This window comes from Orbicella franksi, chromosome 5, assembly GCF_964199315.1.
Source record: "Orbicella franksi chromosome 5, jaOrbFran1.1, whole genome shotgun sequence".
In the NCBI taxonomy this organism is placed as follows: domain Eukaryota; kingdom Metazoa; phylum Cnidaria; class Anthozoa; order Scleractinia; family Merulinidae; genus Orbicella; species Orbicella franksi.
Window position 1 is genome coordinate 16,280,036 of NC_138149.1, and position 27,518 is coordinate 16,307,553.

Here is a 27,518-nt window from a genome sequence, read left to right on the forward strand (position 1 = left end):
GTGCGTCATAAGCCCTTGACAAGCCATCGTCAGGCATCACGTTAAATGGTTGTGATCATATTGTTCCATGTGATCAAATTTCTTAACTACGATTAGTCTTTTAAACGCTATAGGGTGATTCAAGTGGTGGAAGCGATCAACTACTTTTCAGAACAAACTACTCGCCCCAAATGCATTACTGATTCCTTCTTAGACTTCATTTCATCCACTCCCAAGACAAACAAGTGTGATGCAAGTGTAAAAAAAAGTAAACAGAAATATACATAAGATTCCGGTATTTGCAGTCTCAACTGGATACGAGATATCTATATGGTTGCGTTTTTTGGGGGTGATCTGGATCACGATCGTAGTCCAAGATCATTCGGATCATGGTGCATCAAAGGAACCGATGAGTCTACTCTGGTCAAGGATTCATCTGCTCCTTTTAAGCACCATGATCTGAGTGGTATTGGATCACTGATCACTGATCCAGATCACCCAAAAGGAAAACACACTCATATGTAGAGCACAATTCGCGATATTCACAATTTTGATTTCCTTGATTTATACCATTCACGTATTCTCGGAAATGCGCATTAAGTGGGAAATTACGTAGCTGACGGTTAGGACGGCACAGGTCGATGAGGTCCATGCATCATAACAGAGAGCCAAACAATGATTCCTGTTACCTCCTACTCGGCCAACAAGAAACTGAAAATTTTAATTCCTCTTCTAAGTTTGATTTAGTTAAAAGTTCTGAAAATGTTGAGTTTTAAACCCGTGTCGCACGAACAGCGTTCAATACATTCGGCTCAAATTCTTCTGGACAGTTAATCGTGCTTTTTTCAATCAGTATTCAGAGCTGTTTTTGGGGGTTGACCAGACACTGAATCGTGCATGCTAATCAAATGTTATTATGTCACTGGAGTTACGATCAAAGAATTAACGGTATGATCTTTGATTTCTAACATGCATATACTCTGTGGTGTTTTCTTGACAAAGCAAGCGAGGACTGTGTGAAGATAAGTAATGTTGAAGGAAACACCTTTTTTGCTATTAAGGAAAGACCTTTTTTTGCTATCAAGTAACCACCTAAAAAAGAGACTACGATCTATGGTCTATGATCTATCATCATAGTTTCTTGGTGTGAATAAATAGTTTTGAAGTAAAGTTCCGAAAATAACCATAATTACTCAGCTTCAGATTCTATCAGAAGGTAAGGGGACGGGAAGCAAACACGTGTAGTCAAACCCATTTGCTGGGATTCTACCATAAGCGTAGAACTCTTCATCCCAGGCACATAAAATTTGGGTGTAGAAGAACTTGTTTTCTTTGTAGAAAAAGATATTTTTGATAACTCGAAGGCGAGAGGTGTTGACATGAACTAACATTAAGAAATAACAATCGGTTTACTGTCCTTCGTATCTGTTATTTCCCACCTTTGCCTTTTCAAATTTCGAATTACATTTGAGGGTCGTGAATTTCGGGCTTTCTCTATTGGTGGAGAGCGGGTTGTTACTTTCGGAACTTATTTAACCAGCGAGATTACTTTGAGCTGACAGTGTTCATTTCTACTGCATCAAGTGTTCGTTCGTGCTCCTCGTCGTCATAAGGCAGGAAAGGCAAATACTTGGCCACTTTGTAGTTACTGATGCGGTTGAGACCAAACGGCAAATCATAGACTTTAATAGAAGCTGTTTGAAACTGTTCATCACTGTGATCTGATAAATGTTGCCTCCAAGCCTTGAGCCCGCGTTCCTCAATGGTACCAGGAATGGTGTTGTCCAGAATCAATGCAACGATACAACCCACTGCCATGCTTGTTTTAAACAGTACCGTCACTATCTGGTCGATTTCTGACACACCTATTGAACGACCAAACACTGTTAGCTGCTTATATAAGTCCGTTAGTTCTCCAAAATTAAGTATCGTAATTAACAATTATACTAAGGATTCCCTGACACGAAAAGAATAAACGCTCGATGTTAGCGAGTATTACCCATGGATGGAAAGATGAATACAGGATTATTACATATTGGATATCTACGAAATAAAACGGTCGATGAACTGGCGATTGTTTTGAAGAAATTCTACGCGTAGGTAAGATAGAAAGACGGGAAGCTTTGGCACTATAAATTTATCGATTTTCACAATTCCCACTTCTTGATTTTTCTTTTTTTTTTCCCTTGAAACGCTGTGAACTTAGTTGTGACATGTTATAGATGATTTAAAAGTTCAGGAAAGGAATTCACTATTGGATGCAAAGGCAAAAGTATCGCAAAGAAACAAGACTAAATACACTTGAATGTGGTCTTGCTATGAATTAATCCCTTTGGCTTTTTTTCTTAACACCATACCAGTCTCGATTGCATTGGGGTGTTGTTCCATGTAATGTGGTAGAGCTAATCCAAACACAATGGAAAATCCAACGATGAACAAGTTTCTGGAGGAATTCATGTCAGCAAATTGTAGATTCGAGATTCCAACAGCGGCGATCATTCCAAACATAACCATGTAAATTCCACCAACAATGGGATCTGGAATGCTGACGAAAACCGCGCCAACCTTACCAAGAAGGCCAACCACAATCATCACAAGAGCTGCAAACTGGATAACACGAAGACTTCCAACCTAACATGGCAAAAGCCTGGTGTTACATCTACTATGGTGACAGGGTTGTATCATTTATATGATCTGTTACGTTTATTGTATTAGAAAAAACAACAGGAAAGACATCTATATTCCCTGATGCTGTTTATAGTGTTAGCATTTATTAGTCAAGTCTGGTACGTTTTAGTCCACTGCTTTGGTACGCTTGGACATGTCAAACGGATTTGGTCAAGACCTTTTATAATATTACTTCTCGTAGGCACTATTAAAAAAATTTTGGTCCCAAGTTAAAGTACCTTTGTGATGCCAATGGCTCCAGTGTTAACACTGTACGTGGTTGTACCATTTCCACTACCAAAAGCTCCCGTCAAGAGACATCCAATCCCTTCTACTCCTATTCCACGATTGATGGCGTGTTTTGGCGGTGGAGGTGCCCCAGATAATCTTGCACAGGCAAAGTATTCTCCTACTGACTCAATAATGGAGGCCAGCACCCCAGCTAGCATCCCAAACACCCCTGCGGCACTGACAGTTGGCGTACCCCACTGACCTAGAAAATTATGAACACGTAACACGAGTTATAAATGAGTATGGCTAGGGTTGTAAGGTGGGAATTCTGGCCCGGGTTTTTGAAAGGCTGGATAACGCTACCCTTCGGATAAATCGCTATCCAGCGAACAGCGTGGTATAGTTTGTTAACACTTATCCACTGGATAAGCACTGAATAGCACTATCCACCCCCTGAGCAACTGGGCCCTGTGTGGTAACTAATGAAGTTGCGTTACCTGGATTGACCTTCTTGAGCTCAACATATAGATTAACATTTAGCTGTATATGAAAGCTGGAAGAATTTACTTTTTTATGATAAATTGCCCAATTTTAGTGCAAAAAATAAATCAGTTTTGTTATAGAGAAAAAATATTAACCTTTGATTCAGCAATTCTTAGATGACCATAAAATTATCATTTACGTTATCGTGATCGACATGAGTTACTGCTACTAACCTGGATATGGAACTCTGAACCATTTGGCCTCTTTTAACACAGAGATCCTTGCGTCAGTTCTCGCCATGTACTGAGGAATGCTGGGATCAGAAGGAAAGCCTCCTGCTGCGGTGATAATGGCACAAATAATCCACGATGCTACGATGGCCAAGATGATCTGCATATTGAGAAAATCGAAATCCACTTGCCAAAAACAAAGACAGGAAAAGCCTAAAACAGATTATTCTTATAATGTTGTTATTTTAGGAGCTGAAGATTCTTTCTAGTTACCTCCTACAGGGTCATACACATTTACAGTATGTCATAATAGATCAGATACCATTTCCGTTTTTCGTAACACTGCATACTATAAAACTTTTAACCGGTATAAGTGTGATAATTTCTAATATTAGTTCAAACGTTGAATTTGACGAATATGCTGCTACTATAGGGTCCAGATAGCTCGGGAAAATCAACCTGCTTGTATCTGATAAATCACCATTCTGTTGATGACAGGGCTGACGACAATTTCCAGCAATTTTCCAACAGCTATTTATTGACGGATCAAAACAATCACTCTTTATCAAGTGATGCTACAATATTGTTACCATAAAAACGCCTCGCCATTGGTGAAACAATAAACGTAGCCTATGTGGCGTAACAGGGTACTATAGCAACAATACAACCTGTGAGAAGCACCCTTTATTCTAGCTTGAAAATGCTTAGAACTCAAAAACGAGCTCGGTGATCCCGATTTTTTTTTTTATTATCGAATTGTGATAAGCATGATCAGATGCAACTTTCTGCAAAGTTTTAAAGACTTCCGTGGAGAGGGTTCAAAGTCACCTTAAAATTTCGAAAAGCTGTTTCTCTTAGGGAAATATACGTCTGATATGCCCTGGTCTGGCTCAAAAATAGCTGGAAAGTTGGCAACAATTGTGTATTATCATTTTTAGGCATGGCACCCAGTTCTTGTTGTTCTTTATTTTTATCATGAAGGAAATAGGTAAAACAAGTCATAAAGTCCATTTCATTTATAATTTTGTTTGTGCGCTTGTTTCTCTTTAATAAATTAATAAATAAATAAGTAAATAAGTAAATAAAGCATCCATTCTTCTCGGGATGATGTACATATGATGTATTATTACAAACAAACGTTATATTCATGCTCAAGAAACTTTACTGGCAATGCTAAAGTTCATAAAACATACAGAATTATAGAGAAATAAAAGAGTTGTAGCCGGCGTCCCTAGCGCTCTATTAACCCGGTAACTCCGTCCCCTACAACCTCAAGGGTGCTCCCAACTCAAGTTTTTTAAAAATTGTGTACTACAATACTCACTGGAAACAACCTGGCCTTCCCAACCCAAGTCTTTTAAAAATTGTGTATTACAATACTCACTGGAAACAACCTGAAAAAAGGGTAACGGCCAACATAACAACCACCCTTATTTTTGCTATATCCAGGAAGTGGAATCTTGACATTGCTCAGGTATTGAGAAAACAGAGCTATTAAAACAATGGTCCTAAAAGAATAAACAAACAAAAAACAAAAATAAACAAAAATAAATGATACTTTGAATAAAAGACAATATTTAGATGCAATTATGAACTTTACCTAAACTTTCGAAAGTAACACAAAAAACAACCGGTAAAAAAAGTTCTGTAAAGTTCCGTCTAGACCAGAAGGATTCCTCTTCCAAAGAAGTTTAAATTGGCCTATGTGTAATGCGTCAGCCAAAGCAAACAAAGTTGGGGCCTATTTGACAACTATGTGTCAGTAGTGTACATTGCAGGTTACTGTTTATCATCTGACAATTTTTTTCTCGCTGATATTTTTAAGTAACAGTCGATGCCTACTTACGTCATTGAAATTCCCCAATGATTTCCTATGAAGGTGAAGATTTAAAAAAAGGATCAGATTAAATAAATTATCAAACATAAAAACTGGATTTTCAAGCTGAAACCAGAGGGCAATTAGTCGTATTTACCCGCAGTATCCGCTGCTAATCTGAAGAGTGCCACACCCACCAGAGTAACAGTAGGTGCAACGGTTAGCGGTCCAATGAAGCGAAGAAGAAACCTAATGGGGCCAGTGAAACCGATCATAATTTGAAACAGTGACGAAACCATGATAGCACCTTGGATCTGATGAATGAGTAAACAGAAATAAACAAGGCAAAACCGTCTTGACGTTTTACAACACACCGTTAGCCTTACCTCTCTCATGCCAGGTTTCCAGATGTCATCACTGTTAGCAAGTGAGCTTACAGTAGAGTTACCATTTTCTTAGAAAAGAAAAGTAATATGAGACGATCACTAAACTACTTTGTACATCGACTATGCAACGTACGCTACGAAAGACAGCAATAACTTACATAATTATAATTCCGTTTCATAACCGGCTTGGTGTTCTCGGGGCTTCTTACGGCATATATAGAATATGGATGGAATTAGACTAGTATAGTCTAGAAGGTTTTCCCATCAATGATAAGTATCGATTACAGTATAAAGTACTGAAACCCCGCCTTACGATCTCGCCCCACCCCCGCCGAACCACCTTGTTGTTGGACAAGACTCTTTCCCAATCATTATTAACCTTCAGATGTACCTGACAGTTCGTATCCCCACCGGGGCACGAATGGGTGGGTATGGATGGAACCTTTATAAAATTATTTTGCGTTCAGTACATAACCATCGTCTCCTACCGCAATAACTTCGCCGTTTTGAAACTACCATTGTGCTTTTTAAGATTTTATCAGGAGTCAGAAAATAAGGATGATAATAAAATGTTCAAAGTATTTAATCTGCCTTGCTGCTAACAAAACCGTGCCAAACCAAAGAATTCTCAGAAAAGCTCTATTTGGCTTGCCCAGCATGTCGGTTGTTATGGTAATGGTGTGTGACGTCAAACAGTTTACACATCGAAATGTCTGCGAGGGATGAACGAACAGGTGCTGAGAGTTTCAGAATCAAAGAGTAAATCCCTTGTCCAAAACAGGTAAGAAAAAGCACAAAGCGTCATGGTCATATTAACGGGTGTCACAGCACTAAAGGATCCTAAAGGAAATCAATTTACCTCCAGGTTTCTGGCATTCCCACTGTGGCAAAGATAAGATGGCAAATGTCGGAGTAAGAAAAGCAAAAGTTCCTCCTTGAACGACAGGGAGCCTGCAAGCAAGTAACGTTATTTGCAAGAATAGAATTTACTTAACTTGGAAAAGAAGAACACTGGGCTGTACGTAAACAAAATCACGCAGCAAACCACTCTAAAAACTTAAAACCTTGATATTGTTGATATATTTTACTGCGTCTCTCTCGACCGTAAGTAGAGTGATATACTATTTCCTCAATATCTACCCATTCTGTATGACCGCATGAGAACACATATCTGACCTCCCAAGTGACCAGCTCACAACGTATGCGGTGGGTTCATATGTCAGCTGCAGACAATAACACCGGTTGGGCTGACGAAATGGAGTTCACTTCACTTCAGAGTTTCATAATCGGGCTTCCCTGATATTGCTTACGCTTCAAATACAACTGTTATATAATAATATTGTTTCCATATTAAATATCTACCTGACCCCAAACGCAGACTGCAAGAGAGTTACAATTCCAGAAACAAAGAATATTGTACTCAGGACTTCGCTGATGACAAGCGTGTTGTTCGCAAAACACATCGGGCCACTCAGAATGAAGGGAATGGCCAATGTCGCTCCCAGCATGGTCAGGTAATGCTAAAATATAACACATATGTACAATTTTAGAACATTTTAGCACCGAACAACTGGTCCTGGAATAATTAGTAGATAAATCCCTTCTGGCACCTGGTACGTCGGCTGATAATGACCGCGGCTGGGATATTGTCCGAAAAATGAATATTTGACCGAGAAACGAAGCTTCGAGGGCAAATGTGAAATTTTGAGGACAATCTCACAGCCAAGGACGTTATCAGCCAACATACCAGCGAGCCAGAAAGGGGGTTATTTATTTTATAACCCTCCCATTAATTTTCTGCACATTTTGCTGACTTTTTTGTACTTATCGGAGCAGCATTGGCGACCAGTTTTTTTGAATCTACGGCCGGAGGGCCGTAGATTCTATGTCATCGAGCGTGGCCGTTATCTAAAATCGTGTAACAAAAGAATATTCGTACTTAATCAAACTTCGGATGTGCGAAGGTCGCTTCCCGATTAATGCCCGAACGACCGACTATACGATTGAGAGGAACAAAAGATTAGTCACGATTGATTTGTCGGTAGACTTTCGGTTAGTTAAACCTGTCAATGTTCGTAAGAGGGAGTTGCTTGTCAAATCGGAGGGAAAAAATGCGAATTTACCAGAAGAAGCACAGTGCAACAGCCGTACAATTCATCGTTTATTCGTCTAGATCAACGAGGGAAACGCTCGACACTGTTCTGTTTACAATACGAAAATTCGTGTTACGGTAACCTTGATTCACGAGTGTTCGTAATGTTCGATCCCTTTGATTCTCCGTAAGTTCCTTAACAAAATGACAGTCCGGTTAGTGTTCCTTTGACCATACACAAGGGAAATAACAACGCAATCAACGAAAACGTGTAGCGCCGAGGTTCGACCTAAACTGGAATGAACCTCGATCAAATCACGTGTCCTAAACGCTCGGACGAACCGGTCCGATTACACAGGATAACCAACAAATGAAACGGGCATTTACACGCAGCGTTACGGAGCATTATCAATGACTACGATCTCTCTCCGCTGACCGTAAGTATGATATTGCAGACTCGTTTTCCCACGCTCTTCGAAGTGACGCGAATTGCTGAATAGAAAAAAATAGAAAAGTTTTCTATTTTTTTTTCTGATATAACCTGGTACAGCTATCAGCGAATGTGCTAAAACATTGTTCTCGAATGATCTTGCAGGGTTTAGAGTGGTTTCCGAAAGGTTTTGATTGGAAATACGATTGATACGTACCTTCAGTGCAGCTATCGAGCAAATAAAATGCACATTTGCAAATTGATGTTTATTTCCTGTTTTCATACAACTCGGAACTCAGCGTAATGTTTGTCTTATTATAAATATTTGTTTCAGCTACAGGCAGGATCAATTCTAAAACGCTGTGCTGACAAAAAGCTATCTGAACCAGGTCGACACAAAGATCGTTCACATAAATTCTTCACACGGAAATTCTGGATTCTTTCAATATTAAATGCCGACAGATCAGGAAGGTTTGTTTTACATATATAAACAGGAGTAAGTTCCGTGTCGTCTGTTCACCATCGTTTAAGCTTAACTGGATAATATTTCTATATCTCAAAGGGATGTCATTGGTTTTGTGAAAAGCTTTTATGAAGCTAGAGTTATTGACGTCGCCGTCCTTTACGAAAATTCCACAACTTAAAGCATTTTGTCTGTTAGAGACAGTTTGCCTTACAGTGCCCCTCTGTACCCCCCTTGTGCGGGTCACGTGATTTTTGCGACCATGTGCTCTTAGCAGTTTGATGAGTGTTGTTTTGTGTGTACGCGGAAAGTTTGCTTTTACCTTTGCCTTTTACTTTTTCGATGTTGACATCTTGATTAGGCCTGAAGATGCCCAAAAATATGTAAGTGGTCGCTCATTTGTATTGCTTTTTTTGTAATTCAATATTTGTTCGAGTCGCAAGCTTTACATTTGTAACTTTCAGCCGTACCGAACCGACGGAAGGACGAGTAGCAGAATAAACATCTTCAGTGTACAATTTGTTTGTGGATTTCTTCAACATTGTCTTTGGCGACATGACACGCGAAAGGCCTTCCCGTCCTTGCATCGTATAAAGATCCCTAATGTTGCTTGTGATGCAGAGGACATTAATGCCATGCACTCAAATTTTAAAACAATATTTCGCAATGTAGAACAGAATCTGCAGTCAGGCCGGTTACATCACTGGCCGACTCAAATGGCACACGGCAGAAATCACGAATTCACCGTTCGCGGTAATTCATTCCTCTCAAGGAAACTCGAATCCCTTTCGGGGGATTATTCAATCCTTTCGAGAGATTATTCAGCCCTTTCGAGAGATTATTCAGCCCTTTTAAGCGATAATTCAACCCTTTCAAGGGATTATGCAGCCCTTTCAAGGAAGTATGCATCCCATTCGAAGGATTATGCAGTCAGAGCACAACGCAGTCAGTTCCACCACAATTACATGACAGTTCCTCTTAAGGAGATATGACTCTCTTAGTAGAGCGCAAACAAAAAGCTTTAGTTGACGAAAGCATGACCATGGAAAACACATCCACAGAAGCTATGCCTGGTCATTATGTAAATAGTATTTTTCCTGCAAATACGCGGAATGAAAGACAATCTTTCCAGTGTTTACAGTTAAGGCAAGGTACACGTAAGAGTAAATCTTTAATCTTTAATCAGTGTATTTATCAGTTGCTGCATGTAGGAAAAGAGACACAAAACCATTTAGATTACCACGTGAAGTTTTAAAATCAGTTAAACGCAGAAAAGTAAGACGCAGAATTAAACATTTCTTGAAGAAAAGTGTTCCCGTTTCATCTGTTTTATTCCCTGTGGCTACCAGTTGCGAACTATGGATTGTCAAGTTTGCTCATGAAGAAGAGTCTTTTTTTTACTCGATTTTTTTAAACAAAATTTGAACAAGAAAAGTGTTGGTCTTCTGGTAGGAATTATAAATGTTATCCAGAATTTTTTTCCGAGTTCAATTTGATAATAAGAGCTACCTCTAGTCAGAAAAGAAGCTTTTGTTATCTGGAGACATTAAACCCAGGTCCTGCAGTGATTCCTAGTCCACTTACCTATGGCCGTGGATTCATGTGCTCATGGAGCACCTATGTTTTTATGTCATTATCAGCGGATTCCACGAAAAGAGTTTGTTTTTCTTCCATGAACAATAATAAAGATGAAAAGGTGAAATTCTAGAGCTGGATTTATTCTTTTTAGCTTTGTTTCTTTTCGACAGAAACAGTCGCAGGGCAATTATCGACGCAGGCGGAGCTTATTGCGTGATAACCGCCCAGTAATTTTGAACCACGTGACGTAAAGTAGCCAATAGAATTGCCCGAAAATTAAGCTTGGGTTATAAACTGCAATAACACCACAACAGCTGAAAACTGTAAAACTACTTTTAAAACCAGAAGACGACAATGGATTGCATTTGCCCCATTTTTTAAGTTCTCTTTTACAATGCTCAGAAACCGCATCCTTGTATGTTATGAGGTCGTGAGAATTATCGAAAAAGAAAAAACTAAAATGCCATGACCTGGTTCGTAAGGTTAAAAACAGTTATAATTAGAGGGACCCAGTCATCGACTGGACGTCATCGACTCAGCTCTAATTGGACTGCTCGCATTAAAGGAAACATAGATATGTTATCTCTTTATTTCCTGTTGTTACTATGATGCTACCGTTTAGGTATTCGTAGGCCGTTGCAAAGGCCGCTATGACTCTTCTTACCTGGAAACCCAACAGTAAGCAGATGTACCATGGTGGGTTCTCATCGATAAGGTACGACAAGCCAAGAGCTCTCTTTTTCTTCTTGTGCGACGATTGAGTTTCTGGCTTGGTTATCTGTGAATACTGAATGAGCATTTGATGAATTACAGCGGGAAAATACAGTTCATTTACAGACATACCAAGAACATGCTAAATATGTACATGTTATTCATTGTCCCCAACTAGAGGAGAAATGGGGGATGGTTTAGTGTATCCATCATGTTCTTTCCCGTCTAGTTCGCCGATGTGTTGTGTGCGGTTTTTTTTCCTAAAGTCCTTAATTAGGGTTTAGGATAAGTAATCGTATGAATGCGACCGCGTATTAAGGATTTACACCACGAGTGATTGAAAATTCTCTCAAAACTGCGCGAGCCTTTAGGCGAGTGCAATTTGAAATATCACGAGTAGTGTAAATCCTCAATTGCTGGAGCTTTCATACGATTACTCATTTATTATATGACTGGGAAATTGTGCGAATTATTAATTAACGGTAGATTGGCCTACTCTCAGCCAATCACCATGAGGTAGTGCTTAGTTTTCGAAATAAAAGCCATGGAGTGTTTCGCCATTTAGAGAATGCTTACGGCCAAAGTGCATAAGGTCTATTCCAGACGTCGTGCTATTGCCGAGCCGAACTATAATTTGGTCAATTTGGCCAGGCAGTGGCATGATAAAAGCAAAGCCGTGGTTTAAAACGTCAAATTTAATTCGGCCGCACCGAGTCGCGCTAAATTAAGTTGAAATCAAAAACAACAAACAAACCTTTCATCAAGAAAATACATTAGAATGAAATATGAGCTCGGTTGATTCGTGTCCGCTGGCTGACCCTGTTTTTGGACTCATCACGTGACAAGCTACTTTTCAAAAAGGCTTTTTGCCATGAGGGCATTGAAATCGATATAGAGCGACAGGTCCTTATTTTTCATGAAATCAACTTTAATCTTTACTCAATCAACCACAAAAAATAGAAAGAAAATCTACTATTCCAAGGGAATACAAGGTCGTTCACTTTAGTGGCAAGCAGCTAAAAACAGCAAGATAGAATGCTCGGAGCCTCACTCAGACCAGCTAGAGAGAAGGAGAAGCAAGCCACTTGTCATACTATAGTCGTCCGTTCACTGTCGACTTACAGTATATTTTAAAAACCCAACAAAATTCAAAGTAATTAAAGATAGCCTATTTTAATTATTTTCTTTTTCAATTCAAGGCAGCGTCCACACTACGCCGGAGAAATTTGAAAACGCAGCTTTATTTCTCCAGTTAGGCCTAAAGTCCACACTAATCTGTCTCGAAAACGGAGTTTTTCGAAAACGCTCTTCAAACCAGAGGAATTTGAAAACGCCAGCTTTTTGTTTACGTGTGGCCGCAAAGCATTTAATTTAATAATGTGATTTCCCTGAACGGGTTTTCCGGCAAACACAAATCCAAAATGAGCGGTGATTGTTGCGTTCATGTGGGCTTATGCATTATAAATGCATAAGGTACGCTAAGTCAGGGCAAATCTTGTGAATATGTAAATGTAAATGAAAATGTTTAAGGAAAGAAAAAAAAACATTAGCAAAAAAGAAAAATAATAAGCAAGGATTATTAGGATTTGAACCCATAGCCTCCCGCTCTCAAGGCAGATACCTTTTCCACTCTGCCACACTGATAACTATGCTTGGCATGAAAAAATATTAATTAAATCGGTTTGTAGGGAAATGCTGGGTAGCTAAAACAGCAGGCTCAAGCACGGTCCAAGCGCGAACCGACAAGTCATGCGAAAGTATTGCCAAACACATTTATTTTGTACTTTTATCTTTCTAGTAGTTGCCTATCCGTTAGACTAGAATAAGTCAGCCTAATGGAATGAAACACTATATGCACTAACCATAAGCCCACAAGTACGCATTGCGGACCGTTTATTAAATTTCTCCGGTGCAGTGTGGACGGTACGTAAGACATTTACTGGCGTTAATTCGACCGTGAACGGGTCACGTAAATCGCTGAAACAGAAAAAATTGAGCCCTGTGGAATCCATGCAGGTGGAAATGAGGTCATTGACCCCGGTCTTTTGCATGGTTGACAACACAGTGGAACATGAACCGGTAAAATATGCTCTTAAGGTGGCTCCCTGTAGTTTTACGATCGCACCAGCGCTGAGGAGTTAATCTGCGCGCGCTCAAAGGAAAACGTCAGTGTTTTTCGATACTTTATTACGTCAACATGAGCACAAAAAAAGCAAAACTGACAGTGAATTTTCTCGCGTTTCCTTCGGTGAAATTCCGTTAAATTTGGCAGATTGGTAGTAAATATTTTACTTCAGTCGGTGCTCGTTTTTCAGGCAAATCTATAAGACCAGGTTTTTTGCAGCGGTAAAAGACATGAATTTGAAAATATCGAAAAAACTGCCTTTACAAACCCTACTTTTTCCGTGTTTAAAATTCGTATCCCACTGGAAGCGATGTCATGTAAAAAGTTTGGAAGATTTCACCGAAGGAAATTCATGAAAAGCACAAATAAAGCCATAAAAACAGTAAAAAGCACATTTGTTTGGGCATTAGTAATTCAAGACTAAATCCCCAGATTTTAACAGAGATGATAGAAAAATACTATTTAATCATTGCTTATTACATGTAATAAGTTTGAGAGGACTAGGTGAGAAAGCGAATGCAAAAACAGCATTCAAAACATAACACTTGCGCGCGCAACGCTATAAATGATTACCCCATGGAGGCACCTAAGAGAATCATTATATAATGGTGTTTCATTATATCGGGGTTCTTTTCCTCACTATTCATCACTATAGCTCTGTTCGTCAGTCGTTGTACTGCTAAGCCGGTTCGTTATATGGGGGTTCCACTTTAATAATGGAATATCGTATTATGTAGTCGACGATTGCTAAACGAGCAATAAAATCTATTTTTTCAGACACTTCGATCACTGGAAAATTTCTCCCATCTAGCTGTGAAGGTTTTGTTGTTCGCTTTGGCAAGGTTTTTAAATCACTAAATGACCGGCAGTCTGATATTTTTCTCAAATTTAACGAATCGAGGGAAGCCAGCCAATTCAAACTATGATATGTCGATTAAGAACTGTCAAGTGATTCAGAAGAGCTGTATAGATCGCAAGTATACCACTGTGTTGAGTATGTCTCCACCCTTGCAGGAAATAAAACTACTCTTACACAATCTCAAAAATTCAGGAGAGGTCTGAAAACAGCATAAGTTCTTGCCTCCCTTGTCAGCGAGGGTGGTATGTCTACCCTCACTGAGTCTTTGATAAGGAGCTGGAAACATGGCCATGAGGTAGTTGTTCAGGAAGTGGAATCAACACCAAAGACAAAAACAGACCAGAAAGTAGAAGACCCTAAGAAAGTAGTAACTGAACGTCAAGTGATAATCACATTACAACAGAGAGGCTACGGGACGAAAGTCTGACTGGAAACGCCGAGGAAAGAGAGCTATCGGCAGACAATTCCCCAATGAGTGAAGCAAAAGACAATGTACAAAACACCAGACAAGCATGTCATCGTGTAAATAAGAATACTGCGGGAAACCTAAAAGAGGACACTGTGAAAATAAATGACGATGACAGGGATGGAAAAAATTCCCCTGAATTTTCTCAAATAAAGATGCCACCCAAGATTCTAAAACGAAGTCGTCCGAAGGGAGCGGAAGTGACGGTTATTGGCCTTTCGAGAAAAAAAAAAGAAGAAAGAAAGACAGAAAGTCGTAACAACTTAATTCCATTCTGTAGGCTCAGTCCTATCGAAAAAGACAGAATGATCCTTGGCTCTCTCTCGACATCACTGGCCGTGGGTGAAGCCATAGCGGGTCATCGGTTTTTGGCCAAAGACGACATTTTGCCTGTTGGCAAAATATCAGACACTGTCAGGGATGGAGAAATAGTCGACATCCACCGCGTTGAAAAATACTTTGAAAAAGATGCATGGTTGTCCGTTCTTGAACCAACAAAGGAGAAGACCCGCGTAGACTTTGTTTGTTCTGTTTGCGCAAAAATGATAAACGACGAAAGTGAAGACAGCATTGCTTGTGACAGGTGTCTCCTTTGGACTCATTTTACGTGCACTTCATTAAAAAGTCGACCAAAGAACAGAAACTGGTTCGGCAAATCTTGCATAATTAAATACTCATAACAATTTACACGAGAGTATTTTTCAGTGTACTCCTAGCTCTAAGATTAGTCGGTTATTAATCAAAGTAATGGGATTTTCCCATAGGGACCATAGGCAGTGCACACATGGGTGCTGCCTATGCCTCAGTCGAGTATAGCAGCTACAGAAATATTGTTTTCATTATAAGTTTTACTTAACATATTTTTTCAATTAGTACTGTTTCATTTTTATGGAAACGGTTTAATATTTGACGATGACAGAAGTTTCTAAAAGTTTTTCTGGCGCTAATTGGCTTTTAAATCGTATTTGCAATCATTTCATGTTTTTCATGTAATTAACTGTAAATCATCTTGTGACATGAGTTAGACTAATGATCTATAAATATCTGTGGATCGCTTTGTACTTCTTATTCGACATAGAATAGTTTGGATATGACCCGTTCGATTTCCTAAATTTGTTAAAACTATCGTACTGCTTTGAAAACCGTGACCGGCAGTCGACCTAAGTACCACAAACCATGGGTTTACTCTCTGAGCCGACCGTTATAATTGCGATCTATACAGCTCTTCTGGATCGCTTGACAGTTCTTAAATGTGATAGTTTGAATTGTATGGATTCCTTCGATTCCTTAAATTCGGGAAAAATATCAGACTGCCGGTCATTTAGTGATTTGAACAGTGACCGGCAGTTGACCGCAAAAAAATTACAAATGTCACAAACCATGGTCTAGCTCTCTGAGCCGAGCGTGAAACAAGCGTTATACTTGCGATCTATATAGCTCTTCTGGATCGCTTGACAGTTCTTAATAGACATATGATAGTTTGAATGGGTTCCTTCGATTCGTTAAATTCGAGAAAAATATCAGACTGCCGGTCATTTAGTGATTTAAAAACCTTGACCGGCTGCCGGTCTTCAGCCACAGCGAACAACAAAACGTTCACACCTAGATGGGAGAAATTTTCCAGTAATGAAAGTGTCTGAAAAAATAGATTTTATTGCTCGTTTAGCAATCATCGACTACATAATACGACATTCCATTATTAATGTGGAACCCCCACATAACGAACCGGCTTAGCAGTACAACGACTGACGAACAGGACTATAGTGATGAATAGTTGGCAAAGGAACCCCGATGTGACGAAACACCATTATATAATGATTCTCTTAAGAGCATATTTTACTAGTTCATGTTCCACTGTGTTGTCAACCATGCAAAAGACCGGGGTCAGTGACCGCATTTAGTGATTTCAAAACCGTGACCGGCTGCCGGTCATTTCGCCACAGCGTCTGTTGTTGTTGTTGTTGTTTTTGTTGTTGTTATTGTTGCTTTTATGTGACGAAGGTTTCGGTGCGGAGTGACGGAGCTTGTTTACTTTGGAAGCCTGTTTCTGTGGATCAATGGTTGTCTCCGGTAATGCGATGTTTTTATCACGAGGACTGTTTGCATGACAGCAGAGAGAATCCGAAGCATTGCAATGCTTACCTCAACGATTTCCATGATAGGCTTTCATACACAGTCTTTGATACTTCTGAATGAAATGCAGCCTTTGTATAACCTTGAGATTTGCCCGCCAACACTGAAACCTACATACCGAACAATATGTTGTTAAGAATTATAAAAACTTGACAAAGTAAAATTTCAATGACTTTAAAGGCGTATAAATATCTCCCGCCAATCAGCAGAATATCACATAATTTCCACATAGAAACAAACAAAGGAGATGTCTCAGAATATAGAATATCTATAACTGCTATCGAGATACTACCTCGTTTAGTTAACAGCCTCCAAGAAAAGGGGTGTTTGAGCCAAAACAAAACCACGATATTCAACCATTAAGCTTTTAAGTCGACATACCTTTTGGGCAGCGGCATGTAACTTGCATAATTATGTTAAGCGCATAATTCAACCCCAAAAAGAGGTAATTTTTAAAATGTTAAAAATGCCTGTTTCTTACCATTACCTGATAGATTTTCGCCACATTCTAAGAAACCTATATTGAACGTTCACGATGGTATTCGTTGTTTTTCATTTTGACATTCTTCGCTTTCGTTATTTCATCTCACGTTCCGTTGAAATTGCGTCGGCTGTACATGAATATGTTCCCCTCGTGCTGAGAAGTTTGACTGCGAAAAGCATGAGTGTTGGTAAACGTCAACGTCTTCCATTGTCATAGTTCAAATTCGAAGGGTTAATGCTTGAATCTCTGGCTGACTCGTCCCATCATGCTCATTTAGGCATGATTTAAAAGAGGTTTTTTTTTTTACTATATCATCTAATGTGTGTTGAAAAGGGTTTACATCACAAATGATAGAAATAGCGTGGCCTCTCAGCTCTGATTTTGTCGGGCCTAGTCAGTGAATGGAATGTTCAGTCGGCGGAAAGCTAGTGATGTTAAGCCTCCACATTTAAAATCACATCTTCGAGGTAAACTGAAGATGTCGTGGAATCCTCTATTTGTTTCTTTTTTGAACAGAAGTCAGCCTAATTACCGGGCCTGAGTGAATGTCTTTCCCCCTCTGTGTTCTAAAGGCCAGCTTGGTGACGTCATGCAATCGTTTCTCGGCACTGACTTGTTATATCATATCGCATAAAACAAAAAAATTACAGCCTTGCACCCAGGCCACTCAGGTTATTTTCTACACCATGCCATAGGAAAAAAAGACGACAAAAGAAACGCACTACTGAGAAAATATCGTCACCATTTATTGCTCGATGGAAAAAGTTTACTGGCATCTAAATAATCATAATCATTTAGAAATTGCTTAGCACAAAAATGGTCCCAAAAACATTGCTTTCTCAAAGGGAAAATTAAATCTTTGGTCGCCCTCAGAATCTATGGCTTCATGCAACTAACAGAAGACAAATAGGACAATTATTATGATCAACACAAGTCCGTTACAAAGGTTATGCTAAGGTTTCTCTTTTTGAACTATTAAATCGAATGACCCCCACTTGACTAACAACAGTGTAAGAAATTGGGAATCAGTTCCTGTTAAAACTTACCTAAATTTGCAGCCCTCGAACACAATTCTTCAAACAGGAATTTTCGCGACAAAACAGTTGTCCTTCACTAAATCAACTATACAGTCGAAGAACTCAGTAAAGAAAGCACAAATTCCATTGTCAATTGCTAGTGAATTTTAATTTCCCTTCATTGTATTTGCATTTTTATTGTAATTTTCAATTGAACTTTAATCTAAATTGTCACTGAAAAGCCCTTTCCGTTAGTGTTTGTTTTTGCATTTGATTAACCGCCGAAAACAACAACAAAAAAACTATTTTGTCATTGGCGGCTGATTAATAACAAAACCAAATTGTCCTTTGCAGACTCAAGGCATTCATTGTTGCTTTTGTTTTAAGGCTCAGTCCAAGGCTCACAACAAATTTATCTAAACACGATATGTTGCAACATTAATGCACACAGGTCACGAAGGTCTAGCCACTCTGTTACAATTATGTTTTAAGATGTTAGATAGTACAACTGGCTGGGCAAACCTAAAAGTATATTGCGCTAAAATGTTGCGTGCGTTTGACAGAGTTCTTATATTCAGGTGACAAAGCCGCTTATCGTGTTTACTCGAAAAAGCGGCGCTCCAGATAAGGCGCCGCCCTCAGTTAATTAAGCGCCACAGATAGCGGCAAAAATGTTATTAAACGTCGTCCTCGAATAAGCACCGCACCCAACAGACTCGCGCCCGTATAAAACCACTTGACTCGGATATCGAACAGAGGATAACACTGGGATTAACTGAGTTTTATTTGTTGTTGCAATCGGTTTTGACTAAAACAGGGTTGTTATGTTTTATTCAATCACCCCCTTCCCCGTCCTCGAGTAAACATCGCCCTTTAATAACAAAGATTACACACCGCGCTCACTCATTCGTTTCTTTATTTAATTATTCAATCGTTCGTCGTCAAGCTTGTTCTTTCCTTTACACTTAATCAAAACCCATACGAGGGAAAAGAATCCGATGACAGCCCTTTTCCTCAATCGACTATATATGGCGGATTTTGGTTCGACATTCAAACTAGAGGCGAGTTTTCAGAGCTTGACTTTGAGTAATCACCGGCTGATGACAAAGGTTTGGATTATTAATTACGCTTTAGGACAGATTTGCAGTTAACTGTGAAAGGTTTAATACACAATGGATTAATGATTAGTTCGTTGAGAAACTGATCTGATACTCAGTCGGCGAGCGAGTGAAAACACTTGATCAAGGTAATTCTACGTTATTTGAAAATAAATCCAATTAATTTGAAAGCTACGAAAACCCTTAAAGCGACGCTTGCTTTACAGGTCGGGACCCATCCTTCTCGCAAAAGACCACAATCCTTTTGGTCAGCACCAGGAATCACGACGATCCCGAGAGTTTTCGTGCTGACCAAAAGCATTGCAGTCTCTAGCAACGAGAATGGAAAATGAATTGAAAAAGTAACCTACAGAGTCCTGCTACCGGGTATTACAGATTTCTGCCCCTTGTAATCATTCAGCCGCAAGTTCCTACATAATTCTTCCTATTTGTTTCAATATATTTATTCTAATCCTTGATCCTTCCAATTATGCAAGAGTCAGGAGAATCTTAATCACGTAAGAGCTACACCGAACTTGGACAGGTCGTTAGGTGGCTCTTTTAGGAGAAAAAAAGGATGTTTTTGTTTTTAAAGCAACAAGTTAGGGCCCGTTGCTCTTTATCGATCTTTATATTGAACTCTGTCCGAAAAGAAAGAAACTGAGTGCAATTTTAGCAATTTTCCGGACAGCTCAGCTTCGGGAGACTTAAAAGCTTCGCAGGTATTCCCGGGGGACTCCCATATAAAAGGACGGGGGTGCTCGTCGTACCTTTTAGGGGTTAAAAACAGCGGTTTTTGGCACCTCTTGGGGTGTTCAGCCTCAAAAGGTCCAGAGCGAGAGCTTTCGCGGTGCCCTTTAGCACGAGTATTGCGCCAAAAGAAACTGATGACTGGAGATATTTGACAATCAACTTTAAAACAATCAAGATGTTAGAAGCAATCGTCTTCATCACTATTTAAGTTATAAAAATGTGTTGTTTTAGAATTGGTACCTCTTAGGGTGAAAGAAATTCAAGCCACGCCCACATGACAGCATCTTGGTACTTCTCAGAGGTTCTTTTCAAAATTTCCCACGAGCACCTCCGTCCTTGTTATATGGGAGTCCCCCCTCCCCCCTACCCCCTCCCGTCTCCCCCCTTGGGCAGGTGTCCCGCACTATGGTATGTGCCACTCAAAACAACTGCATTTATTTAGCTGTGAGTGATAGTCGGCTTATTCTGTGTTAGTCAAAATCGAGATGCTTTCGAAACGCTTATAAAATCACCATGGAGGGAAGGAGACTACATTTTCGAGGCGTCTATTAATCATCTGAAACATTTGTAGGCGAACATATGCTGACTACGCACTGACTGCTATCATTTGTCACCGACTTATAAGATAGAGGAAGACTAATCGGAACTGAATCGGGCCTGTCTACTTCTTAAACCTATTACACATTTCCAAGAGACTATATGGTCTCTTAACATTTCCAAATGTTATAAAGAAAGGAAAGATTCGAAAGAGTTTTTCAAAACTCATAATTAAGATAACGAATTTCTCTAAATTCCCGTAGTATTTTGAGTGTAAACTGTGCAATAACGAGGAATGCACAAATCCTAAGGTTAGCTAACGTGAACAATTCTCCCGGGCACAGGCAGCCCAAGCTCACAATGCGAGGAGTTATTTTTTTTTTTTTTAACTTTTATGCTAACGTTTAGCGAGACTTGACACATACGGCATATACTATTACGTAACGACCGAATTTGACTACGCCAAACGTGACTCTCGCCATGCAGCATATACAGGTGTTGTGTTCCAACGGTTTGAATTTATAAAGGTTTGTATGAGAACCAACGGCTTTGCTTAAAAAGTCAATTATTCTTATATTTTGTGAATAAAATCTACTTACCCTGTTATGTGTTGTATTCTTTGTTGTTTGCCAGCTCCACAGGCCGATCTAACGCGATTCCGGCGAGTTATCGTTGTCATGGTGGGTTTCCACTACTAAAAAAAAGGCTTTAGCAGAAAAAGTCTTTCTTTTAGTAGTGGAAACCCACAGAACGATAACAGACGATAAAAGTATAAAAAAAAGATAACTTTTCGCATTGTGAGCTTGGGCCGCCTGTGTGCAGCGCCACTTTGCATCGGTTTCCTCTTTTACATGCGTCAAAAACTTTTAAAGAAAGAAGCATAAAATATAGGCACTTTTGTGATTGAGATGTAAATAACTGGCCGGGCGCAAGGCCGATTTTTACACCTATATTTAGTTATGTTTCAAGTATATAAAATTAAAAAAATCTGTAATGGTTATTTAGACGGCTTGGTCGCTGCCCCGTCGTTCTGCACTGTAATAATAATAATCAATATTTAAACAGGGTGACCCCTTCAGTCGCAGGACTGGTATCAACGGGGGCCCTGTATAACGTAAAATAAAAAGAGCATGTATAAATAATATATATCTATAAAAAAACTAACTACTTTAAAAGATACGCTGAAATGTTTAAAAACTTTAAAAGCTTAAAAAGGTAATAGCGTTCTCATAAAAATTGGATATAGAATTGAAAATGTTCTAAAAAATAACCTAAGAAAAAAAAATCGGAGATAGCCTTGAAACGTTCCTTAGGTGGTAAAATCTTTATGTTCGTTGGAAGGCTATTAAATGTGCATGCACCATGATAATAAAAAGACTTTTTAGCGACATCTAAATGAAATTTAGGAAGTATAATGTCAGTGATTGACGATCTAGTGCATCTGTTAAAAACATGTTGGTTGTCGCTCTGGCAGCGTAACAGGAAATAGTCTTTAAAGTATAGAGGAACTTCTCCGACCAAGCACTTGTTAACGAACAGTGCACAGTGCTTTTCCATGGTTTTTGTAAGAGAGGGCCAGCGTAGGTTCTCGAGTATTGTTTCCGTGGCTATGTCAGGTTTAAAACCGTATACGATTTTCGCAGCTCGTCGTTGCAGGCGTTCAAGAGTCTTTCTGTTAGTGCTTCCCAGAGGGCAAAAGCACGTATCACAATAGCTTAATATCGGTAGCACCGTGGACAAATAGATCTTATTTGCTGCTTCCGTGGTTAAACAACCTCGTAATCGTGACAGGAGGCCAAGTCTGCTAGCAACTTTTGACCTTAAATAGCTTATGTGATCGTTGAAAGATAAACACTCGTCTAGCAAGACTCCTAGGTACTTGAACGACTTTACTTGGTTGACTTCCTTTCCTTCCATGCAAAGCGGACTATGAGATTCAGATCTGACTAGCCTTTGCCGAGTTCCAAATAAAACATACTCAGTTTTCTTTAGGTTGAGGAAAAGACCGTTTGCTGTTAACCAGTTAGAGACGTTATTGAGATCAAGGCTTAAGTTCAGCTGTAGTTGGTCAATGTTTGAAGCAGCAGTAAAAATAACGGTGTCGTCGGCATATAACATAACACTAGACAGACCAACGGCCAAAGGAAGATCGTTTATGTAAAGAATAAACAAGAGAGGCCCTAACACGGAACCTTGAGGTACTCCGCTACTGATGTTGGCGGCAGAAGAAAGGTGATTTTCAATGGACACTCTCTGAGTCCTGTTAGTGAGATAGCTCTCAAACCACGAGAGAGGCTGGTCTTGAATTCCATATCTGTACAACTTGTTTAAAAGACCGTCATGAGGAACAGTATCGAAAGCCTTTTTCAGGTCAATAAACACTGCCCCCGTCAATAGCCCTTTGTCCATATGACCACGAATTTTATCTGTAAGGAAGGTAACGGCCAACTGAGTTGAATGATTTGCGCGAAACCCCGATTGATAAGGCGAGAGAAGAGAGTTTTCTGATAGGTAGCTATGTAGCTGTAAGGAAAATTAATCGCTTACGTCTTATTTCTAGCTTCTACAGTCTCCAGGTCATTTGAAAACAGAAGAATCCACGAAAACCTTGCCTGCAACACGGACAGATTTCCGACTTTTGTTACAAAAGCCGGAAATCCGTCCGTGTTTCTACGAAAACTCCGTTTCCCCGAATCAGTGGCTTTTTGATATATCCGTCACTTTTTCCGCCAAATGTAGGAAAGATCATCAAATTTTCTCGCCCTTTCAATTCTATACACCAATATTTTGCTGCCAAATTATTTTGCTTGAAGCCTAGGATATATTGAGTGCTTACCATTTAGCAAAAAGTCCGGAAATTTCGGTTGTAACTCAAATGGAACAGTAATTTTACGGAAAATCCGATCGAAAATTGTAGACTACCTCTAGAGGTAGTCTTCTTTCCCCGCTCGGAACGGAACGGCGGAAATGTCCTTACCATTTGTTAAATTTTCCAGTTTTCAGTCTCTAATCAGCCGAAAACAATTACGAGAAATCGAATTGCAAATGGTAAGTGTCATCTCGTTCGGTTGGTTTGCTGGTTTTGGAAGTAAAGTAAAAGTAAAAGCTTTTATTAATGTGTCAATGTATTTAGTTTTCACAACTAATTGGGGACACAACAAAAAAACATTAAAATTATTTACGAATAAGAAATAATAATAAAAACCCTTACCATAGCTTATACAACGGTCATCCCAACCGGTTTACTCTGACAAATGGTAGGCACCCATGGTAACATACAGACTGGGGACTTCCCCCAACACCTAACCAAGATTAACCAATAGGAGCAAGACACGCATATCCGTTCAAAGAGCCGCATAGAACGTTTCCTCGAATTGAATCGTCGCAGCTGCTTTTTCCACTGCAAGATGTCTGCCAGGATTTTGATGCTTGCACTCGTCTTAGGCTTCTCAGTGAAACAATCCGCTGGCTCGTGGAAAGATGCTGTCATTGTCGGGAAAATGTTGATAGATTCGTTCTCTTCGAGGTACGTCGAACAAACCAGTATTACGGCTGCCGAAGAGCTCGTGAGCGGACTAACTTTCGAAACATACAGCGAGAAAATCTATTGCCAGATCCTCACAAAGATCAAAGAGACAGACTTTGAAGCTGTTGTGAACAGAATCTCATCACGTTACCAGATTCCATATGAAATAAAAGGGACAATCATGGACGGGCAGTACAGCGGCGATGCCAATCAAGCTGTAGTCCGAGAATTTAAATTCCAGAAAGGTGGCCCGGGAAAAGTTCTTTATGGCAAGACTGTCTCTTATAAACGTGAAGATTCCACAATCGATTTAGCTTATGTTTTCTTTTACTTGGATTTCAAATTGGCGCCAAGCAAAATCGAGGAACGACACCGGAAGCAGTTTCTTTTCATTACTTATGGATCCCAAACCGTTGTTCGCTATGAAGATCGTAACATGGCGGAGAAAGACAAGGAACATATCTTCGACTTCTACCGGGCCAAGGCTCTGGAGGGATTTATACAAGAATATCCTCAACTGGCAGCTGAACGAGATGAACTGGCAGCTGGACGAGATGAACTGTGAGCTGTATAGATAAGTAATAACACTGACAACCATGATTATTTTATCGGTAAGACAAGTAGCAATCAGTAGTTCCCAGAAAAAAGTGATTTTGAATTCTGTAAAGATACATCGGAATGACTGTTTTCTTACAGAAACTTGGATTTCTAGCTATTTCTGGAAGATTTTTCCAGAATACGATCTGAATGTTAAGATCAATTTTCTTGAGTATGCTCTTAACTTAGAAGGGTTTTTTCCGTTATTATAAAACTTTCTCAGTTTCAAATCACCTGGTAAAAATTTTGGGATTTTGTAGTTTCTATATTGTTTCCTCGATCGACTGAGACAATGAAATCTTCGCAATTTACGTATTGCTGTTGTACACATGATTGTGAAATAATTTCCGGGTCGTTTGTCACGACAGGTTTCTGATCATTAGTTCAGATCAGGTAACAAACAGCATCATAATTTGTACAATATATTAAGACACAATTGTGAAACGTATACAGACGACTATATGGGCCAAGTTTAACTTTTTCTTTGTTTTTTCCTGTCCAAATAATATAAGATGGCAACAAGAAAGGCACACAGATAACTCGAAAATGAAAATGATAGTAACACGTCTTTAGATGACAAAAGGCCCTCGCGAGGAGGGGAGAGCGTCACGGTCACCTAAAGCTTGTTTTTTTTTTTGTTTGTTTTTTGTTTTTTGTTTTTTGTTTTTTTTTTTTGTTTTGTTTTGTTTTGTTTTTTTTCTTACTTTGAAGAACATTCACTGAAACACAAAATCCTTTTTGTGTCTTATCATAACTTGAAGAAATATCATGTAAGCATTTTCCTATGGATTACAAGTAAAACTTCGGCTACAGGTAGTACTTGAAACATTTCTTTCAAAGATTTCCATAGCTATTTTTGGTACCATCCTCACGATATATCGGCGATTTTGACCTTTTCTTGATTCTTGGATTTTTAGTGACCCTTCAAATGTCTACTTTTGTGTCATCTATTTGTCTACTTCGACGCGCGTTTTAAAGAAAGAAATAATAGAAACCCATGACGGCAGCGGCTGTGCACGTGGGTTATAGTCCTTTGTAAATTTCTTTGTCGTCCTCTGCACAACAACAACGTGAAGTGACTATGTTAACAACGGCGGCTATTGTTTTGGTATTTCAACTTCAGTTGGAATTGATCGTTGGCGTTACATATTTAGCTCGAGCAAGTTCTGAGGCAAATAGCCGCACTGAACGGATCTAGACAATTGCGAAATTCGAAGGTAAAATATAAATTCATTTTTTCCCAGACGTTATCCTCGGCGGGGTCGCCGTCGTCATTGCTTAAGTTATTTAATATCCATTGCCGTCCCGCTTTCATCATCAAGTTTGCCCAGAAAGAGCCATCACTGCTGCCATCAGTCCAAGGTTCCTTTCAGAACAGAACATTTCGCCATTTTTAAAGATGTTGAGAACGTCAGCTGTTATTTTCTATTAAATTGATAGGTACACGGATGTAGTGGTTGGTGAGTGGCTATCTTGCCTCTATAAAATGCACCATGTTTCGTGATCCCTTTCGTAAAAGGTTGAAAGGTTTTGGAAACAATCTTGCTTATTGCTTGCGCAATTAATGGCTGTTTACTTAGTGGAAGACACTTGAAATGTATCGAAAATCACCTTGTATAGCCGGCCAGTGATGCATTTGCGTTAGATCAAATTCAAGCACGAACTCATTATTATCTAACCAGAAAAGAACTGAGCACTTTAGACTTTAAAAATTAAACTTCCCTTGAATGACTGCCATTAATTTATGCTAACATTAGCTCGGATACTGTAATTTTCTCAGCAGTACAATATCCTCTTATTTCTTCACGATCGTTATGAAGACCTTTGATGAAAGGTTAAAATATTTTAGAAACAAGCGCAGCACATATTACAAAAGCAGGAATGGCCGTTTAAACTCGTTTCATGATTAGGAAGTAGTTCCATATAAATTTTTGCCATTCCCGTCTCCAATCGCTATATGTCATAACATTCATTGTAACGCCACCTCAAATTAAAATCCACGTGGAACCGTTTATAGACCCTTAAGCCCTGGCCAAATGGAATCGCAAGTAGACGCAAGTTGAAACCCTGGGTCTACTTGCAACTCCGTTTGCCCAGGCGTACGCGTGCGTTGACTTGTGATGACTTGCGTTCACTTTGGTCGAGAATTTTCACGCAACTCGACGCACGTTTCTCGTCGCTTGGTCCCCCTGAACCTAAGTCAACTCAAGCTGAGTGACGTCCATTAACCTATTATGAACCAATGAAATAGAGGACACGTCTGCCTTGAAATGGGTTCTTTCTGTGATTTGCGTGTACTTGCAAGGAAACTTGCGAGTCCATTTGGCCACCCAACGCAGGCAAGTTCCTACGCAAGATCAACTTGCGGCTTCTTGAGACTAGTATTTACGAGTCCTTTTGGCCAGGCGTTTATAGTATGGAAGAGAAGGTACGTTTTTTTATTGAGGGGGGGGGGGGTGGGCCGGGGCTTCGGAGGGGAGGGTCATTGGTAATTTTTTTACAAATTGGGGAGGGTCAAACCTGTTTTATTCGCAACCGGGGGGGAGTCACAGTTTTTTTGGCAAGGAAAAAATTACCCCGTGTCGCTTAGTTGACTCTTATTTGTTAACAAACACGCGAAATGTATAGCAACCTAAAACTTGTATATACAAGCAAAGCTACCAGTCAAGATTAATCTAAATTATTTACAGGTGTCGAAATATTATATCAAAAAACTATCTTGTCCCAACTAACATAATTGTCTCTCTCCCGACCAGCGCCCTCTTTCGTCCATATTTTGACGGCGGTAATGTTTCCGCGCGTGGTTCTGGGATAAAATCAGTCTCCGGTGACGATTCGTTACTTAATTAAGCTACTCGG

At 39.5% G+C, this 27,518-nt stretch overlaps 3 protein-coding genes across 3 annotated transcripts; 2 read left to right on the forward strand and 1 right to left on the reverse strand.

Annotated features, from left to right (window-relative positions):
• Positions 1–1,524: 1,524 nt before the first annotated feature.
• On the reverse strand, positions 1,525–16,902 carry LOC145487820 (solute carrier family 23 member 1-like). The gene is made up of 12 exons (XM_081466618.1): positions 16,659–16,902; positions 11,020–11,142; positions 7,155–7,312; positions 6,624–6,743; positions 5,901–5,926; positions 5,564–5,860; positions 5,437–5,461; positions 4,975–5,098; positions 3,594–3,750; positions 2,886–3,139; positions 2,337–2,610; positions 1,525–1,844 (listed from the first exon to the last, which is right to left on the reverse strand). The coding sequence occupies exons 1-12, from the start codon at positions 16,671–16,673 to the stop codon at positions 1,525–1,527; spliced, it is 1,893 nt and encodes a 630-aa protein (XP_081322744.1). The 5' UTR covers positions 16,674–16,902.
• On the forward strand, positions 12,782–15,196 carry LOC145486825 (uncharacterized). The gene is made up of 2 exons (XM_081465545.1): positions 12,782–13,163; positions 13,783–15,196. The coding sequence occupies exon 2, from the start codon at positions 14,522–14,524 to the stop codon at positions 15,194–15,196; it is 675 nt and encodes a 224-aa protein (XP_081321671.1). The 5' UTR covers positions 12,782–13,163; positions 13,783–14,521.
• Positions 16,903–23,786: 6,884 nt separating the features above from the next.
• Positions 23,787–27,099, forward strand: LOC145486377 (uncharacterized). The gene has a single exon (XM_081465021.1). The coding sequence runs from the start codon at positions 23,944–23,946 to the stop codon at positions 24,625–24,627; it is 684 nt and encodes a 227-aa protein (XP_081321147.1). The 5' UTR covers positions 23,787–23,943; the 3' UTR covers positions 24,628–27,099.
• The last annotated feature ends 419 nt before the right edge of the window (positions 27,100–27,518 follow it).